Source organism: Corythoichthys intestinalis, chromosome 19 (assembly GCF_030265065.1).
Source record: "Corythoichthys intestinalis isolate RoL2023-P3 chromosome 19, ASM3026506v1, whole genome shotgun sequence".
NCBI classification, from domain to species: domain Eukaryota; kingdom Metazoa; phylum Chordata; class Actinopteri; order Syngnathiformes; family Syngnathidae; genus Corythoichthys; species Corythoichthys intestinalis.
The window spans coordinates 13089853-13110109 of NC_080413.1; the positions used below are offsets into that span (position 1 = coordinate 13089853).

The window sequence follows — 20257 nt, forward strand, 5'->3', positions numbered from 1 at the left end:
CCAGAGACAAAATTGTAGACCTGCACCAGGCTGGGAATACTTGACTCTGAAATAGGTAAAACACTTGGTGTAAAGAAATCAATTGTAGGAGCAATTATTACAAAATGGAAGACATAAAAGACCACTGATAATCTCCCTCGATCTGGGGCTCCATGCAAGATCTCACCCCGTGGTGTCAAAATGACAACAAGAACGGTGAGCAAAAATCCCAGGACCACACGGGAGGACCAAGTGAATGACCTACAGAGAGCTGGGACCACAGTAACAAAGGCTACTATCAGTAACACAATGCGCCGCCAGGGACTCAAATCCTGCACTGCCAGACGTGTCCCCCTGCTGAAGCTAGAACACGTCCAGGCCCGTCTGCGGTTCGCTAGGGAGCATTTGGATGATCCAGAAGAGGACTGGGAGAATGTGTTATGGTCAGATGAAACCATAATAGAACTTTTTGGTAGCAACACAGGTTCTCGTGTTTGGAGGAGAAGGAATACTGACTTGCATCCGAAGAACACCATACCTAATGTGAAGCATAGGGGTGGAAACATCATGCTTTGGGGCTGTTTTTCTGCAAGGGGACCAGGACGACTGATCTGTGTAAAGGAAAGAATGAATGGGGACATGTATCAAGAGATTTTGAGTGAAAATCTCCTTCCATCAGCAAGGGCATTGAAGATGAGACGTGGCTGGGTCTTTCAGCATGACAATGATCCCAAACACACAGCCAGGGCAACAAAGGAGTGGCTTCGTAAGAAGCATTTCAAGGTCCTGGAGTGGCCTAGCCAGTCTCCAGATCTCAACCACACAGAAAATCTTTGAAGGGAGTTGAAAGTCCGTGTTGCCCAACGACAGCCCCAAAACATCACTGCTCTAGAGGAGATCTGCATGGAGGAATGGGCCAAAATACCAGTAACAGTGTGTGAAAGTTCCCACCGCCATACAAATTGTGCAGCCCAAACCCGAATTTCCCATAAGGGTACTGGCCTGTTGCTCCGGCTGTTGGTGGTCCACCTGGCTGACATCTGGCACTGTAGCTGGCCCCCACTCCAGGTGGCGCTGAACCTGACCAGCTGCTGCCACGGTAGCAGCCCCCTGCCCTGGCTTGGCTGGCTGTCCGTGAACCTGGCTAGCTGCTGCGGCGCTAGCCTCCAGCTAGACCCGGTCCTATCCGTTAGCATGATCGCTGCAGCTGCCCTCATCGCCGGTTGTTGCTTTTCTGACTCGTTTTGAAACACCTTCCTCCTTTTTGAATAAAAGACAGTAAATGCAACTGTCTTTTGGGCATGCTGAAATACCGTTTGATCCTGGCTCCTTCCTCTCCAGATGCAGCAAATTTCCAATTTTTTTTTTCTTTTTTATGTCAGGGGCGTGATTTGCTGGTCCAGCTTTTCAGTGCATCAACAATTCTCCGACTCTTTCAAATGGCGTTAAATTTTTATAAACATCATGCAATTCTTGGGATTTGTTCTGTAATTGAATTTATGCATTATTAGAGGTGCCGGATCTGCCCAAATAAGTCCCGGAACACAGGGAGGCCATAATGAAGTCAAATTTGATAACTGGAAACCATATTTTAAGTTTAATAATCATATGAACTATCCTAATTAAATGTAGAATGAAAAGTTACTTAGAATGCTCACTGAAATAAAGAGGTGCAGTTTACACTGCTCATCTTTGAACAGCATTTTATTCAAAATTATATACAATATACAAATATTGACGGTCTTGAGTGATATGCGAGATGCTTGGTAAGGCAAATGACAAAACTTCATGCTTCTAGTTTTTATCATGATCACTACTTGACAATGGATTTTTTTTTAAATAAAATGATGTTGAAAATAACAAACAGCATGTTTACTTTGTAACGGTTGCCTTCCTCACATTGCCTGTCTGATGTTCTCCAGGCTCTTGTGGATGTTGTCCACCACATCCACAGCGGCCTGTGGGATCCTGGTGCCCGGCCCGAAGATGGCGCTCACGCCACTCTTGTAAAGGAACTCATAGTCCTGTGCTCAAACAGGGCACCCAGTTTCAATGTTTACTATCATTTCTTTTAGTCAAAAAGTGGATGATTTTTTTCACAAAAAATGCTTTTCTTACCTGAGGCGGGATAACGCCCCCGCAGATCACCAGAATGTCAGGTCGCCCCATCTTGCGGAGCTCCTTGACCAGTTCGGGCACCAACGTTTTGTGTCCAGCAGCCAACGTGCTGACCCCCACGCAGTGCACGTCGGCGTCCACCGCCTGCTGTGCCACCTCCATGGGTGTCTGACAGGTACCAGCGTACAACATATAAAATGATGTTGTGTTACAATGTAATGGTTCTCCATTTTTGTATTTTCAGTGAAAATGTTGGTAATTTTGAGCAACAATTTTAAATATATGGATGTATAAATGAATATGTGTTTATTTATACTAACTTATTATTAGGGCTGTCAAAATTATCGCGTTAGCAGGTGGTAATTAATTGTTTTAATTAATCACGTTAAAATATTTGACGCATTTAACGCACATGCCCCGCTCAAACAGATTAAAATGACAGCAAAGTGTCATGTCCACTTGTTACTTGTGTTTTTTGGTGTTTTTTCACCCTCTGCTGGCGCTTGGGTGCGACTGATTTTATGGGTTTCAGCACCATGAGAATTGTGTAATTATTGACATCAACAATGGCGAGCTTCTAGTTTATTTTTTGATTGAAAATTTTACAAATTTTATTAAAACGAAAAAATTTAGAGGGTTTTAATATAAAATTTCTATAACTTGTACTGACATTTATCTTTTAAGAGCTACAAGTCTTTCTATCCATGGATCGCTTTAATAGAATGTTAATGTTAATGCCATCTTGTTGATTTATTGTTATAATACACAAATAGAGTACTTACGTATAGTATGTTGAATGTAAATATCCGTCTTGTGTATTATCTTTCCATTCCAACAATAATTTCCAGAAAAATATGTCATATTTTATAGATGGTTTGAATTGCAATTAATTACAATTAATTAATTTTTAAGCTCTGATTAACTCGATTAAAAATTTTAATCGTTTGACAGCCCTACTTATTATATATTATAAGCATTAATTTAAAACCATGACTGTCACTGTCTCATCCATCCCATTGTGCGCTATATAAAACTATTTTTGGGGTTGTCCAAACCTGAAATAGCGGCCCAATGTCCACGTCAAAGCCCAGGTCGGCGAACCCAGTGGCGATCACTTTGGCTCCTCGGTCGTGGCCGTCTTGACCCATTTTGGCCACCAGGAGGCGAGGGTTCCGACCTTCCTGGCTCTTAAATTCAGCCACTCTGTATTCATTATTTTGTGGATCCCAAAAAATTGTGAAGATTAAATGCACTCCTGTAGGTATTATCATGTATTTCATTTAAAGAAGTCTAAGTCGATCCTAATGTCAGTTAATGCTAACCTCCAATACTGAACAAAAGTCTCACTTATTCACTGATTTTGTGCTTAGCGACGCTGAAATAAACAAAGGTAATGTGCTGTAATATCTTCTAATTGTTTGTGTACCTGCTGAGGGCCAAGGCGATCTCTTGATGCTCGCCGTACTCGCTGCGGTACGCACCGCTCACCATGCGGCTGCTGGCCTTGTGCTCGCCAAACACTTTCTTCATAGCGTCCGTAATTTCACCTACAGAACATCTGCCCTCAAAAAGAACAAAAAAAAACATGTTTGTTAGGGCTGCAACTATTGATTATTTAAGTAATCGATTAATCTATCAATTAGTTCAAATAATCAAATATTCAGATTAGGAACCGTGAGGGAGGACAATGAGGTCTCCATTTGTTTTTTTAAAGAAAAACGCTCTCATTCCAGAAGTCTTTTAGGAGTTTACTTATGATCACACAATGAGAACATCAATCACACACGGAGAACAATGACGCTCTGCCAGGCAGCGCTTTAACAATTAAATGTTACATGGTACTTTTTCAAGAACATATTTACCCTTGAGAGTGACTGCCTGCCCTCCCCCGCTTCAGGATGTTGACAGCGGTGTAACTTGACTTATGAATTTTGGATAAAACTTTTACAGTAATAAAGCTTACGCTATATATCAACATCGGAAAAGCATATGTTGGGAAACAATTCCTTCACAAGAACATTTAATGCGTTGCTGAATAAATTTTAGGAAATGAAAAAGACTTGCTAAGTTGCACTTTCAAAAGAGCGTTAAATGCGAATACAAAACAAAATTCCCGAGTGTTTTTTCAAACTATGCAGAACTGCACTTTCATTTCACAAGAGCAATAAATGCTTTTAAAAATACAGTAAAATACCTAAACCTAGCCTCAAATGGTATAAAAAAATGAATAAATGAGGATCAAAGTACAACAAAAGAACAATAGGCTAACTTGCATTGCAAAAGTCCGCTAGCTTAAATGCTATAGAATGCTACCTTTTTGCTTTTACAATGCTCTAAACCAGGGGTCAGCAACCTTTTTGGTGTGGAGTGCCACTTTCAAATTTTCTTGTCAATCAGTGTGCCACACCGAGATTAATGACGCACATCCAATTTTTTATATCCAACAGAGCTGTAATTTTACCCCAAAGAAAACAACATGAACATATATTGAAATCGTATAACTACCATTCTTTTTCAATTAACTAAAAAATAAATGCATATTGTAGAAAATGTCAAAACTTGAAAATAAGTGCAACAGTTCACTAGCTAGTTGTTCACTATCAACTTAAACAGTAAATTATATGCAGCATTTTAGATATTCTTTTATATTACAAAGATAAAAGATGCCTACCTTAATGTGATCCCTGGCCCTGTTTTCCTTGGCTCAGCTCTCATTTCGGGGTTTTACTTTGTGACTTTTAGCTGCTTATCCCTTTTTTTTGAGTGTCTCTTTGTTAGTCAAGCCATCAACCAAAACCTCTGAGCTTGACAAGATCGCCTCTTTGATATATTCGCCATCAGTTTTTCTTTTTTTCATCAGGTTTTCCTTGCTTTGCAATGCAGTGAGCAAAGTGATAGCTTGCTTCGGTGGCGGTGTTTTTAGCAGTGACAAAAGGTTTTCAGGGTGTTTTTGTTTACACTACCTGGACACAGCACGTTTTAATGTCTCTGCCTTGTCAGACTCCTCCTTGAATGAATTTTCATGTTTTGTCTCGTAATGACGTTTGACACTTGTTCTCCCCGGGGAGAGGCACGGGCCCGGGTGGAGCCGCCGCGGCCCCCGGGAGGCTGGCTCTTGCGGTGCGCACGAAAGGCTCGGGCGCGGGCCCGGGTGGAGCCGCGAGGAGCGAGCCTTTCCCCGGGGAGAGAAAGCTTCCCTATCGCGGTGCGCACGGAAGCCTCGGGCGAGAACCCGAGTGGAGCACCCTCTCGTGGTGCGCATGGAAGCCTCGGGCGCGGGCCCGGGTGGAGCCGCGAGGAGCGAGCCTTTCCCCGGGGAGAGAAAGCTTCCCTATCGCGGTGCGCACGCAAGCCTCGGGCGAGAACCCGAGTGGAGCCGCCTCTCCCCGAGGAGGCTGGCTCTCATGGTGCGCATGGAAGCCTCGGGCGCGGGCCCGGGTGGAGCTCTCGTGGTGCCCAAGGAAGGCGCGGGCGTGTGGGGCTAGAAGACTGATCTAGCCCCATACCAGCCCGGGTGGAGCCGCGGGTGCAGATCTTGGTGGGGGAATAACACTCTTAAATACAGTCTTGATGAGATTGAATTGGCTGCAGTTACGACGTTGGGAACGCTGACTCTGGAATAAAACACGATTTGACCAACATTGTGACAGCCGATGCCTACCAAAAATGACGTAATGTCAGAGGTTATAAAATCGCGCCAGCGGCCCTTCCCGCACAGAGAGCGCCAGTGGGCAAAACGGGACAAGTCTGTGAAAGCGTCCAACCCGCTCCATTCTCGGGACATCTTTTTATACGTGAAAGCAATGACGTGAGTAAATCCCATGTCTCTTTACACATGAATTCCCTTGGATGTGTGTGTGGCTTAAATAACAGGGCGCGCAACAGAAAATGTCTGAAATTCAGGTAAAAAGGCGTTTTTTTCTTGTTTTTTTTTTGTTTTTTTTTGCCATGCGCTCGCGTGTCACTGGTTAACCCTTCGCGTGCCAATGCTGACACGCGTGTCATAGGTTGCCGACCCCTGCTCTAAACGAATCGTTTAGACACATATTTCCACAAATAAACATGCTAAATATATCTCTGAAGTAATTATAAATGCATAAACAATCATATTAGCTCAAACAAATACTTTGTTGTATGGAACCCCAAAAGAGTAAAAATGAAATAAATAAAAACAACATTTTGAAATAAATACCATTTTAATGAATAACAGACAAATTGTGTAATATGGCCCTTAAATTGTAAATAAGGTAATATTATTATGAAAAAGATTTTTTAAGATAAAAGCATTTTTCACAAAATATTTTTTTTCATAATGCCTTTTTTTACAATAGCCTGTATTTCATAATGTCGTTTTACAGCACAACGAGATTTTACAAGACAAAAAGCCTTTTTCACAAAGACATTTTTTTTAATAATGTCTTTTTCCACAATGGCTTTTTTTTGGAATTTAGAATTGATTGGCTGGATCGTGGAGTCTGGCTAGCTGCGCTAGCATTTGGTAGCGTCGATGAGCTGTTAGGTAAACTTCCAGAAATAATCTAATCAAAATTCCTTGCTAAGGCCGAAGTAAAGGCCTTTCGTTACTATACAACCGGTTCGCAACTTCTCTGTAAATGCTAGCTCAGCTAGCCAGACTCTACGCTCCAGCTAAGTTCTCAACTGGCTCCGCCTTATGTATTTGATTGACAACACACGCTTCATTGTGATAGAAAACGACATTATGAAATATAAAGGCGATTGTGGAAAAAGACATTATGAAAAAAAAAATCTTTGAGAAAAACACTTTATCTTGTAAAACCTTGTTGTGCTGTAAAAAGACATTATGAAATAAAAAGGCTATGATGAAAAAGGCATTGTGGGGAAAAAAAAATACTTTGTGAAAAATGCTTTTTATCTTGTAAAATCTTTTTCGTCATAATAGTACCTCTTTTTTTTTACAATTTAAGGGGCCTATTGCACAATTTGTATGTTAATTGTTAAAATAGTATTTATTTCAAAATGTTGCTTTTTATTTATTATTTTTTACCCTTTTGGGGTTCCATAATGTTAGCCGCTTGATCCAGCCATGTTACATGTGTTATGTCATATTTACTGTTGCCATTAGAGGGCAGTGTATCGATCCAAATCTATAAAACTAAGTAAACACTTTCAAAACAAACCATTACAAAGCCACTGTAACTAAACGAATCCTCGAAACTGCAAAATTTAAGTAGAAGCTTTTTTCTAATCGAATTACACGAGTTTTAATCGATTATTCGTTGCAGCACTAATGTTTTTAATACTTGTAATACTATGACTTATTGTTCTCTGCAGCCCAAGTACAACAAACCTGGCACGCGCCGCCTCCACAGCCAAAGCCAGCAGGTTTCCCTCTTTGGTGCGCGCACACTCCTCAATAGCAGCGAGGCACTTGAGTGCAGCGTCTGCGTCACGACTCTCGCGTACCTGCACCAAAAAGATTCATGCCAACTCCTATCATCTTCGTGCATGAATTTTTAAAAAATTGAAGAAAAAAAAAAACAAATAAAAATAGGTATCTTTGTTTTTCTTTAGTTATGTTGCATACCTTCTTCAACTTGTCAATCTGTTTCTGTCGTACTACGGTGTTGTCAATAGCCAGCACCTCCACTGTCTCCTCCTTCTCCAAGCGGTACTTGTTCACCCCGACAATTACCTCAGAACCTAAAGAAACGCGAAAAAATGGCTAATCCTAAATCTTATGGCTTAAAAAGATGCTTGCCTGCAGCTATAAATTGAAAGAAACATTGTAAATGTAATTGCAAGCTTGAGTTGGCGTACGCGAGTCGATGCGGGCCTGTCTGCGCGCCGCGCATTCCTCGATACGCAGCTTCGGGATGCCCTCGGCCACCGCCCGGGCCATGCCACCCATCTCCTCGATCTCTCGGATGAACTGCAGGCAGGAAGAGGACAAACTGAAACAATCTTTTTTTCTACTTTGGGGTTACAAACAACTTTGGGGCTACAAACAGAGGCGTCGCGTCCCATTAGGCAAACCAGGCAATTGCCTAGAGCCACCAGCCAGCAGGGGTACCCAGAGGGCTAACAGATTTAGCACACACAGCTTTATTGCACTGTCGCAGCAACAAGTGCGACAGTGCCAGTGAAAGCCTTGTGTCTGAGCTCCCTAAAGGGGCCCCCTTCACTCGCTCTACACCCCCACGTGACTCAGAGTGAGAGTGAGCGGCGATTTGGCTTTTTTTAATTGCCGTATATCAGGGGTCCCCACACTTTTCCTGTGAGGGCCACATAACTTTTCCCTTCTCTGATGAGGGGCCGGGGTCAGTTTGTAACAGAAAATGTGTGACGATTGCAGGACTGCCTAAATGTAAAAAATTATTGTTTTTCAGAAAGCCACAATCAAATAACCCTTTCTGGATTCTTCACGGAACAAAAGTAAATAAAATAAAAATAATAATATAATATAATATCGTAATAATAAATAATAATAACACCATTAATTAAATAGTTAATAACCAAATAACCCTCTCTGAGTTGCTCACAGAAAAAGGCCAGGAAATAAATAAACAATATTGAGAAAAAAAAAAAACAAAATTCAAAATGCTCTCTGGTATTGTTCAGCGGGCCGGACCAAATATGGAGGTGGGCCATATCCAGCCCGCGGGCCGTAGTATGGGGACCCCTGGCGCATATCCAAAATGAAGAGAAGTTATCCTTCTGGAAGCGACAAAGGAAAGAAAAAAAAGCAGAAGAGGAGAAAAGGAAGCAAGACAGCGGTGAGTGTACTATGTTACTGTAGTTTTATGTCCTAATGTAGTAGAAGCCGGGCACTTTGAGTGCCCTAAAAAGCGCTCTATGAGACTGAGGCGTTATTATAGCTTTATTAAATATGCTATTACTCCAAGTCCAACTGTCCCCCTTACTTGCACACGCTCAAAGGGCCCCATGTTGCTTGTTGCCTGGGGCCCTTGGGGACCCTTGCTACGCCTCTGGCTACAAAGTATTGCGATACGTCACCTTTTCGATATATTGTCACTAGGGCTGTCAAAATTATCGCGTTGACGGGCAGTAATTACTTTTTTTAAATGAATCACGTTAAAATATTTGACGCATTTAACGCACATGCCCCGCTCAAACAGATTAAAATGACAGCACAGTGTCATGTCCATTTGTTACTTGTGTTTTTTGGTGTTTTGTCGCCCTCTGCTGTTTCAGCACCATGAGCATTGTGTAATTATTGACATCAACAATGGCGAGATACTAGTTTATTTTTTGTTTGAAAGTTTTACAAATTTTATTAAAACGAAAACTTTAAGAGGGGTTTTAATATAACATTTCTATAACTTGTACTAACATTTACCTTTTAAGAACTACATGTCTTTCCATCTATGGATCGCTTTAACAGAATGTTAATAATGTTAATGCCATCTTGCTGATTTATTGTTATAATAAACAAATACAGTACTTATGTACAGTATGTGGAACGTCTTGTGTCTTATCTTTCCATTCCAACAATAATTTAAAGAAAAATATGGCATATTTTATAGATGGTTTGAATTGCGATTAATTACGATTAATTAATTTTTAAGCTGCGATTAACTCGATTAAAAATTTTAATCGTTTGACAGCCCTAATTGTCACACCCTTATTGTCCATACTATGGGTGTGACAAAATATCAAAACGGTGCAATATCGCGATACTTTGTTTCCCACGATATGCTCCTGCCAAGAATCAAGATATCGTTTTGAAAAAGTGTCAATGTCTAAAAAAAATTAAAAAGGAACCAACAAGTTGCTACCAAAATCTTCCACCATAATAGTGTCTCAATTAACTGGAAGGCTGCATTAACGGTTCTCCACGCCGCATTCCTTTTAGACTGGGAACGTTCGTCCATTCGAAACCAGAGCATTCACAGTCATTCTGTCCGATTTTCAGGGCATTTACTGGTCACTTGCTGTTCATTTTAGGGAATTTACGTGTCATTTCTTGTTGACTTTGAGTCACTGCTTATTCATTTGGATATTTCAAGGGTCACTTCCTGTTTATTTTGAGTTACAGAACAGGAAGTGACCCAGAAAATACCCCAAACTCAACAGGAAAACTGAAAATCAACAGGTAAATGACCTTAAATGGCCAAAGATTAACTCATTGCCTGGCGTTGGCTGCCACTGACGGCCATAGACGTTCAATCCGTTTGAAGTGGGAGGGATGGCAGCGAATGAACAAATGTTCAATGCATTTCCAACAAACCTTCAAGGCCGTGTTGTAAAGATCGTCGGTGAGGGACTCCATCATGTGTGAGCCCCCCCACGGATCGGCCACCTTGGGGATGCCCGACTCCTCCTGGATGATGATCTGCGTGTTGCGAGCGATGCGTGCGCTCTTGACAGTGGGCAGACCCAAGGCTTCATCAAACGAGTTGGTGTGAAGCGACTGTGTGCCTCCGAATACGGCCGCCATAGCTTCAATCACCGTTCGGATGACGTTGTTGTACGGGTCCTGAGAACAAATCGTTTGGGTATTCGTCCTTGTTTTCCACCCCTAATGGAATAGAATAGTGAGGGACTTACTTGCTCTGTGAGAGACCAACCGGACGTTTGGCAGTGAGTGCGCAAGAGGAGTGACTTGGTGTTTTGCGGCTGGAACATTTCCTGTAGTAGTGTGGACCACAACTTTCTGGCTGCCCGCAGCTTGGCGATCTCCATGTAGAAGTTCATGCCGATACCCCAGAAAAACGACAATCTATAACATGAGGAGGCATCCATAAGCAATTGAAATAAAGACTATTTTTGCAGGGTACCACGGTTGTCAACCTGGGTAAACTTCAACCATGAGTGACAGAATGTGGGGAAAAAAAACAGCAAATCACATTGTTTGATTTTTAAAGAATTTATTTCCAAATTAGAGTGGAAAAAAAGTATTTAGTCACCTACAAACAAGCAAGATTTTCGGCTGTCAAAGAGGTCTAACTTCTTCTAACGAGGTCTAACGAGGCTCCACTCGTGACCTGTATTATTGGCACCTGTTTTAACTCATTATCGGTATAAAAGACACCTGTCCACAACTTCAGTCAGTCACACTCCAAACTCCACTATGGCCAAGACCGAAGAGCTATTGAAGGACACCAGAAACAAAATTGTAGACCTGCACCAGGCTGGGAAGACTGAATCTGCAATAGGTAAAATGCTTGGTATAAAGAAATCAACTGTGGGAGCAATTATTAAAAAATGGAAGACATACAAGACCACTGATAATGTCCTCGGTCTGGGGCTCCATGCAACATCTCACCCCGTGGCGTCAAAATGATAACAAGAACTGTGAGCAAAAATCCCAGAACCACACGGGGGGACCTAGTGAATGACCTACAGAGAGCTGGGACCACAGTACCAAGGCTACTATCAGTAACACAATGCGCTGCCAGAGACTCAAATCCTGCACTGCCAGATGTGTCCCCCTGCTGAAGCTAAGACACGTCCAGGCCCGTCTGCGGTTCGCTAGAGAGCATTTCGATGATCCAGAAGAGGACTGGGAGAATGTGTTATGGTTAGATGAAACCAAAATAGAACTTTTTGGTAGAAACACAGGTTCTCGTGTTTGGAGGAGAAAGAATACTGAATTGCATCCGAAGAACACCATACCCACTGTGAAGCACAAGGGTGGAAACATCATGCTTTCGGACTGTTTTTCTGCAAAGGGACCAGGAAGACTGATCTGTATAAAGGAAAGAATGAATGGGGCCATGGATCGAGAGATTCTGAGAGAAAATCTCCTTCCATCAGCAAGTACATTGAAGATGAGACGTGGCTGGGTCTTTCAGCATGACAATGATCCCAAACACACAGCCAGGGCAGCAAAGGAGTGGCTTCGCAAGAAGGATTTCAAGGTCCTGGAGTGGCCTAGGCAGTCTCCAGATCCCAACCCCATAGAAAATCTGTGGAGGGAGTTGAAAGTCCGTGTTGCCCAACGACAGCCCCAAAACATCACTGCTCTAGAGGAGATCAGCATGGAGGAATGGGCCAAAATACCAGCAACAGTGTGTGAAAAGCTTTGAAGATTTACAGAAATCGTTTGGCCTCCGTTATTGCCAACAAAGGGGACATAACAAAGTATTGAGATGAACTTTTGGTATTGACCATATACTTATTTTCCACCATGATTTGCAAATAAATTCTTTAAAAATCAAACAATGTGATTTTCTGGGGGGTCCACATTCTGTCTCTCATGGTTGAGGTTTACCTATGTTGACAATTACAGGCCTCTCTAATATTTTCAAGTAGGAGAACTTGCACAATTAGTGGTTGACTAAATACGTATTTGCCCCACTGTAAATGTTAGTACAAGTTATAATAATTTGATATTAAAATCCCTCCTAATGTTTTCGTTTTAATAAAATTTGTAAAATTTTAAATAAAAAAAAAAATAAACTAGTAGCTCGCCATAGTTGTTGTCGTCGCAGGGCGGTCACGTCACATGGCCACACTGCCGTACTTCACAGTGTCATTCTTTAACTATTTAAGGTAGTGATATAAATACACCACAAGGTTCCAATGGTGAGTTTTAATTCAATAAGAGATCAAGGGTTAGGGTCCGGCAGCATGGCCAAGTGACGTCACCACTGTGCGACGTCAACAATAGCGACCTACTAGTTAAAATAATTTTACAAATTTCATTAAAACAAAAACATCTAGAGGGGTTTTAATATCAAATTATTATAACTCGTACTAACATTTATCTTTTAAGAACTACATGTCTTTCTATCCGTGGTACACTTTAAGTTAACTTGTATATTTGAATAACGGAGTCAATAAAGTTGTATTTGATGAAAATGGAAAATAACTGTACCGTGATTTTCAGACTATAAGGTGGCGTTAGTGACAAAATTTGCAAGATGACACTTCATGACGTCTGTCACAAGCATTCATTAATGCCCATGACAGCGTCATGTCATAACTATGATGGTCTTATGACAGTCTTATGACACCGCTGTCAAATAAAGTGTTACCTATTAAGCCAAATGAATCAACGAATAAGCCGCAGGATTCAAAATGAGGGAAGTAGCGGTTTATAGTCCGAAAATTACTGGTAATTACATTTTAAATTGTATCTTAATATTGCACTTTAAATCAAATTATAGGTCAAATCAGGGGTGTGTCAATATATCAAAATGGTGAAATGGTTGCATCCCAAAAGGTTATCGATGCGATAAAAAGGAACTAACAGGATTTCCTGTGAGTTCAGGATTAACCTAGGATTCCCTGACCAATGTATTGCTAATCGTTATATCGCCATATCGTGAGATCGTGATCGTGAGCTTTGTATTGCAAATCGTATATCAAGAGATACCAAGAGGTGCCCACCCTTAGTTCAAATTAAATAAAACTTCATTCATGTAAAATAAAAACTAGGGCTGTCAAAATGATCGCGTTAAAGGGCGGTAATTAATTTTTTAAATTAATCACGTTAAAATATTTGACACAATTAACGCACATGCCCCGCTCAAACAGATTAAAATGATAGCACAGTGTCATGTCCACTTGTTACTTGTCTTTTTTGGTGTTTTGTCGCCATCTGCTGGCGCTTGGGTGCGACTGATTTTATGGGTTTCAGCACCATGAGCATTGGGTCACTCAACAATGGTGAGGTACTAGTTTATTTTCTGATTGAAAATTTTACAAATTTCATAAACGAAAACATTAAGAGGGGTTTTAATATAAAATTTCTATAACTTTCTAACACGTACTAACATTTATCTTTTAAGAACTACAAGTCTCTCTATCCATGGATCGCTTTAACAGAATGTTAATGTTAATGCCATCTTGTTGATTTATTGTTATAATAAAGAAATACAGTACTTATGTACAGTATGTTGAATGTATACATCTGTCTTGTGTCTTATTTTCCATTACAACAATAATTTACAGAAAAATATGTCATATATTACAGATGGTTGGAATTGCGATTAATTATGATTAATTCATTTTTAAGCTGTGATTAACTCGATTAAAAATTTTAATCGTTTGACAGCCCTAATAAAAACATATACTTAATCTCATCTACTGTTTATTCTACCTCCAAATTAACCTTTATGCTTAGAGCTATCCTGGTACACCATAGATTGGTCGCCGGCCAATCGCATCATACTTTTTGACATTCATTCTCACATTCATAGCAAAGGTCTTCAGTCAATTTAGCATGCATTTTTATTGCACTGCATTCATTTTTTCCCTATTATAAAGAATGACCACTATTTGATTAAACTTTCAGAATAATTTGATAAACATTTGCTTGCTTGTTTTGTGGGCACTTCAAGACCTTGTAAAACTTAAAAGCCTCCATTAAAGGAAAGTTCTATCATCGTGACAGTACATCTTAAAATGAAATAAGTCCATTGCGGAAAAAGGTGTCTATTGTGGCGGCCGTGAAACGGAAATGTCTAAGGTCGCCTGTCTGTCGAAAGGAGATAATGGCTCTGCTATTCAAAGGACATGAGTGACTGACATCCATGAATAGACTGCATCCACAGTAGCCCCACCTGTCGATATGCCGTTATTGCAGTTCTTGAATGGTGGCGGAGAGCAACAGCAAAAGAGGGTTTGCAAGAAAGTAATTTGAAGTGGAAAAATTTGACCTTGTATTAGGAGTGGTACCTTTAGACTTGAATGCACTATTCAGGGTTTCCCCTACATATTACTTATTGTGGCGTACCGCCACCACAAAATAAAATAAAAGCCGCCACGCCGTGCAAAAGAGATGTTTAAAAATAATAATAATAATATTTTTTTAAGGCCATTTCTAACTAGCGGCAGCCTAGTGTGAAGGGTTCAGCGGCAACCTATTCATTGTGTATTGTAATGTCCGTAACTCTGCGAGGCCCCCTTAAGAGACATTCGGACGAGGAGCTGTGACGTAGAGAGAAGCGAGATAGCGGTCGCATGTCACGGACGCCTGCTGTTATTTTGTTGTTGTTTTTCTTTATTATTGTTGCCACAATAAAGTGGGTTAGCCAAAACAGACTCCTTCTTCCCCCCATCCAGGGCATTACAATATTTTGGATCGGACTTTTCGGCGAAAGTAAGCAGTGGACGGCCGTCTTGGACGGAACGGCAAGTTTGAATAAAATCGCGCCAAGAGGCGGGGAGAGCGCGGCCGCGCTAATATCAACAACGCGTTCAATAGCAGAGGGGCAAGCGTACTTATTACATCTGCTACCAGGCAGTTTTGGCGGACGGATATACGCAATCGCGGCTGACGAAACTTTGATAAATGCACTCTTTTTATCCAAGTTTCGCGAGCTCTGGGACACTCAAAAAATTACTCTCATACTTCTCCACGCTGAGCTAATTGGTACCTCAATATGCGTCTGTGTGGAAATGGAGTTCACGAACAACAACACCAAAAAAATATTCACCTTCTCACCGAAACTAGTAAATCTCTTAACACGGCAAGTAGAATTTCCCCCTACTCCTTGAAATGGATCCATTACAAGGGCGTAGCTTTGGTCTCAATATTGGTAGGGACCATAGAACAGCATAACCTGCATGTACACTTTTTGCTGGGGACGGACATTACAGTAATAAGACCCAACAGATTTGGTTAACGGGGGTCAGGGCTACATTTCTCACCACCAATTTGAACCTCATTAATTGATAGGCTAAATGATCAATGCAAAAATGAATCCGTATTGACGTACCAACTTTCACACTGCAAATTTAGAACGTTTTAATACGATGATTTTTCTGAAATCTATTCGAATAATTTTCTCTTTCTTGTTTGAGTGTTAAAGACTAGTTAACAGACTAATGGGTCAGATTATTCAATTAACTTTAGGTAAATATACCATTTGTTCTTATTAAGCCTATACATCTAAAGGTTGGTCATTTTTCACCAAAATCAATGGGGAAAATTCTTTCAAATAATGTTTTGAACAATATCACTTGTTGAATTAAGAACATTCCTGACGAATTTTTTTTTGCTTCAAATAAGTGTGTTAAAAAATAGCTGTCTGAAAATAATGTTATTTCAAGAAATCTTTGTAAAATTTACTAAAGCACTGGCAGATAATTTCACTTATTTCTAGTAGAATGAAAACAAGGGAATTTAATAGAGATGGCCGATCACGTCATTTTCAAAGTATCGGAATCGGCAAAAAAATATCGGACATGCCTTTTTTAAAAAAAATTTTTTTTTATTAAATCGTTTTTATAATTGTATTTAACGTTAAAGACATAATATGTTACACTCATCCAGAGTCTTTAGTTTAGGCTTAAGGTAGGATTATCAAATTTATCCCGTTGACGGCAGTAATTTTTTTTTTTTAATTTATCATGTTAAAATATTTAACGAAATTAATGCATGCACTGCACGACCCACTCACACATTGTCGCATTCAATCTGTAATGGCGCCATCTTACCTATATATAGAGATAAAAGGCAGCATTAAGTGAGTAGAATGAATTTTGGCAGCCTTTGGAGCCTTTTTTTTAATTGGCTAAAGCCTTACAATCCCTCTCCCTACGATTAGAAATGTCATGGCAAGCAATGTGGAGAAGAATGTTTTTCTTAACACCCTATGTTATTTCCCAACACAGAGAAAATATATCAATTGGTACCACTACGCACAGTCATGGTTGCACTTCCCATCATGCATTGGGGCAGTTAAATGGCTACAGTATCATTTACTGAAAGCTCAACAAATACACTAGATGGCAATATTTAGTCACAATATACAAAGTCACATTTATCCTTTAAGAATTACAAGTCTTTCTATCCGTGGATTCTTCTCACAGACAGAATGTTAATAATGTAAATGCCATCTTGAGGATTTATTGTCATAATAAACAAATACAGTACTTATGTACTGTATGTTGAATGTATATATTCGTCAGAGTTTTATTCATTTTTTTCTTAATGCATTGCAAAAATGTATACGATCGGGAAAAATTATCCGGAATGATTGGAATTGATTTGGGAGCAACAAAAAAAAAAAGCAATCGGATCGGGAAATATCGGGATCGGCAGATACTCAAACTAAAACGATCGGATCGGGAGCAAAAAAACATGATCGGAACAACCCTAGAATTTAGTCATCTGCCAATCAAATGTCCGTTTGAGGGGGAAAAAAATTGTGTCAGTGTAAGTCTGAACATAATGAAAGTAATTCAAGTAATAATGGTAGGGTCAATTCTATCCTTACAAAATATGTGAAGACAATATAAATGACCTCTATAACTGAACTTATTGCATAATGCAAAAAGGTTGCTTAAAATTTGGTGGGGACAATTTGAGCATCCTGAAAAGTTCCTAGTGTTATGTCCCTAACGTCCCTATGCAAACCCACGCCATTGGTCCATTAACAGAAGTACTATTATTGTTGTCTTAATGTAGTACATATTAAGGCCAAATAAAAGGAAAAAGAAGGACTACGAAATGTAAGTCATACTATTGCTACGAGAAAAAACAGTCGTATTATTACGTAGGGTAATGTAACTGTAATCAGCTACGCGTTTTACGTACATGAACCGTAGCTGAGAGCTACGACATTAGCCTGGCTCATGAAATATTTCAAAGAGATCTTTGTAATAGTTCTTTTTGGGATGCAAAATGTGAAAAAAAATTGTCATGACATGACGCAATTTTGCCGTGACACGACATGGTGAGGCAGTCCGACTCCGATGCAGCCCACCACCGCAGCTTAAAAAAAATCCGAGGGGAAACACTGCTATTGCATTCAGAAACAATGTTGGTGTTCAAACCTTTGACTTTTATTGTTGAGGAACATTAACTCTTATAACCACCAATACTAAAATCACCACAATTTATGTACCGAGATCTTACTAAAATTTCCAAGTGTTTCCTCATCTTACCTTGGCGCAAACTCGTCGATGGTCAATCCGGCTTTGAGGCCAGTGCGACAGTACTCCAGCCCGTTGGCGATGGTGTAGGCCACTTCCAAGATGGCGTCAGCCCCCGCCTCCTGAAGATGGTAGCCGCTGATGGAGATGGAGTTGAATTTGGGCATGTGCTAAAAACATGCTAAAGCGTTAGCAGCACGTTTAACATAAATGAGTTTTAATAGTGGGGTGGTATATGGTTGTTCATACCTGTGAGGTGTACGCAAAGATGTCGGCGATGGCATGCATGGAAGGTTCCGGTGGGAAAATGTACGTATTCCGCACCATGAACTCCTTTAAAATGTCGTTCTGGATGGTTCCGGTGAGCTTGGCTTTGGGGACACCCTGCTCTTCACCCGTCACTATAAACATGGCCAGCACGGGGATGACAGCACCGTTCATGGTCATGGACACGGACATTTTCTCCAATGGGATGCTGTCAAACAACATTTTCATGTCCTCCACCGTGTCAATGGCTACGCCGGCCATGCCCACGTCGCCGTGCACCCGCGGGTTGTCGGAGTCGTAACCGCGGTGCGTAGGGAGATCGAAGGCTACAGAGAGGCCCTGCTGTCCGGCTGTGATGGGAAAACAGAAACGATATTTTAGGATTTGGTTACAAAATGGCAGCAGATGTGGCATTTAAGTCATTCACAGTCAAAGTTTTCATAGCAACACCCATTATTGTTCCAACACCCACACTTTTTAACTGTACCAATGTCCGCCTTACCTTTAATGTTATCCTTGTAGAACTTGTTACTCTCCTCCACAGTACTGAAACCAGCATACTGCCTGATGGTCCATGGTCTGCTGGTGTACATGGTGGGATAAGGCCCTCTGGTGTAGGGGAACACTCCCGGTATCTCGTCTGGGCTAGCAGCCGAGTCGGCCTTGGTGTACACAGGTTTGATGTCGATGCCCTCAGGCGTGTGCCATATCAGGTCCTCAGGGTTCTTCCCCTTCAGCTGCTTCTTGGCCAGGATGGCCCACTGAGGGTGAAGCTCCACCTTATCCCGGCGTGAGGCCGAGGTGTGGATGCCACAGGTGCAGATGGGCGCTCGAACCAGGAGCCGGGCGGCGGCGAAGCCTGTTCTATGTGCCGTCAGCATGCTTCCTCAGGGCTTCACACGAGCATGGACGAACTGGTGGACGTAAATGTGATTTAATACATTGCAGGCTAGTGGCAACCATTTTAGGTTGAGGATTCTGTATTTCCAATTAAATTAGAAAATAAAGAATGATACACCAATGAAATATATTGATTTTTGTGACAGTAGTTATGTAGTTTCAGTTTCTCAAAGGGTCTTTAAAGGTGTTGAGAACAAGTAACCATGAGTACTTTTGTTCACAAATATCAAATATACACGTTACGAAAAGTTGGTTTTTTTTTAACTATGCATTTTTTTTACTGCCCTTGACTTCTCTCAACAGTAGGAAAACGCCATGACAATTAAAAACAAGATATTAGTTGGGAACGACTAAAATTAATCAATTTGTTAGCATTTCAAGCTAAAACTTCGACAGTAACTTTCAACTATATTGCCCAGAGGATAACAAAGTACATGGTCATGATAACGTTAGAGATTTTAACCTAATCGTTTGCATTAGGGACAAAATGAGACAATGTCAAGTTTATGTTAGTAAAAGAGAAAGTTAAGCTTGGGGTACAACAGGAACGTAGCGCCTCTTAGCTAACAGTGGCAAACAGATTTTTTGAAAAATTCGTCCACAAAATACAGCAACTATTCATAGTATCCAGTTTACAGCACGAATACCGAGTTAACTTTTAAAATATTTCTGACCTTGTTTCTTTTGGTCTTTAAAGGTTGACAAAAGGCGTGTGTGTTTCCATCCAATGTACTTTCATAACATTAGCCATCAGCCAATAGGAAGAAAGTTCATACACTCTGAACTATTAAACCGGAAGAAAACATTGAGTGGCTTCCTATCTGGCGGCCATATTAGTACGGTGTATTATAAGCTCGAGTCAAGTGATCGATTGAAATTTTATACTTTGTTTTTCAGGTTGTGCGTGGATTTATCAAGTAAAAATGATAGTTAAAATATATTTGTTACGTAACATTTCTGTAGTTTAAAATTGTATGTTTAATCACCAAATTTTCTTTATTAAAACAATATTTGTCGTTGTACAACGAAATTAAAGTGCCAAACCAGTCAATGCAAAAAGCATTCAAGCCACATAAAATGTACAAAATACCGTACCTATATATATATATATATATATATATATATATATATATATATATATATATATATATATATTAAATGT

At 40.5% G+C, this 20257-nt stretch overlaps 1 protein-coding gene across 1 annotated transcript; it reads right to left on the reverse strand.

Moving 5' to 3' along the window:
* Positions 1-1665: 1665 nt before the first annotated feature.
* On the reverse strand, positions 1666-19893 carry mmut (methylmalonyl CoA mutase). Its single transcript, XM_057823598.1, has 13 exons — positions 19770-19893; positions 18698-19109; positions 18178-18545; positions 17941-18098; positions 10648-10819; positions 10328-10576; positions 7897-8008; positions 7664-7779; positions 7427-7542; positions 3524-3655; positions 3153-3300; positions 2098-2265; positions 1666-2003 (listed from the first exon to the last, which is right to left on the reverse strand). Exons 2-13 carry the CDS (start codon positions 19074-19076, stop codon positions 1875-1877), a joined length of 2247 nt encoding a protein of 748 aa, XP_057679581.1. The 5' UTR covers positions 19077-19109; positions 19770-19893; the 3' UTR covers positions 1666-1874.
* Between the last annotated feature and the right edge of the window lie 364 nt (positions 19894-20257).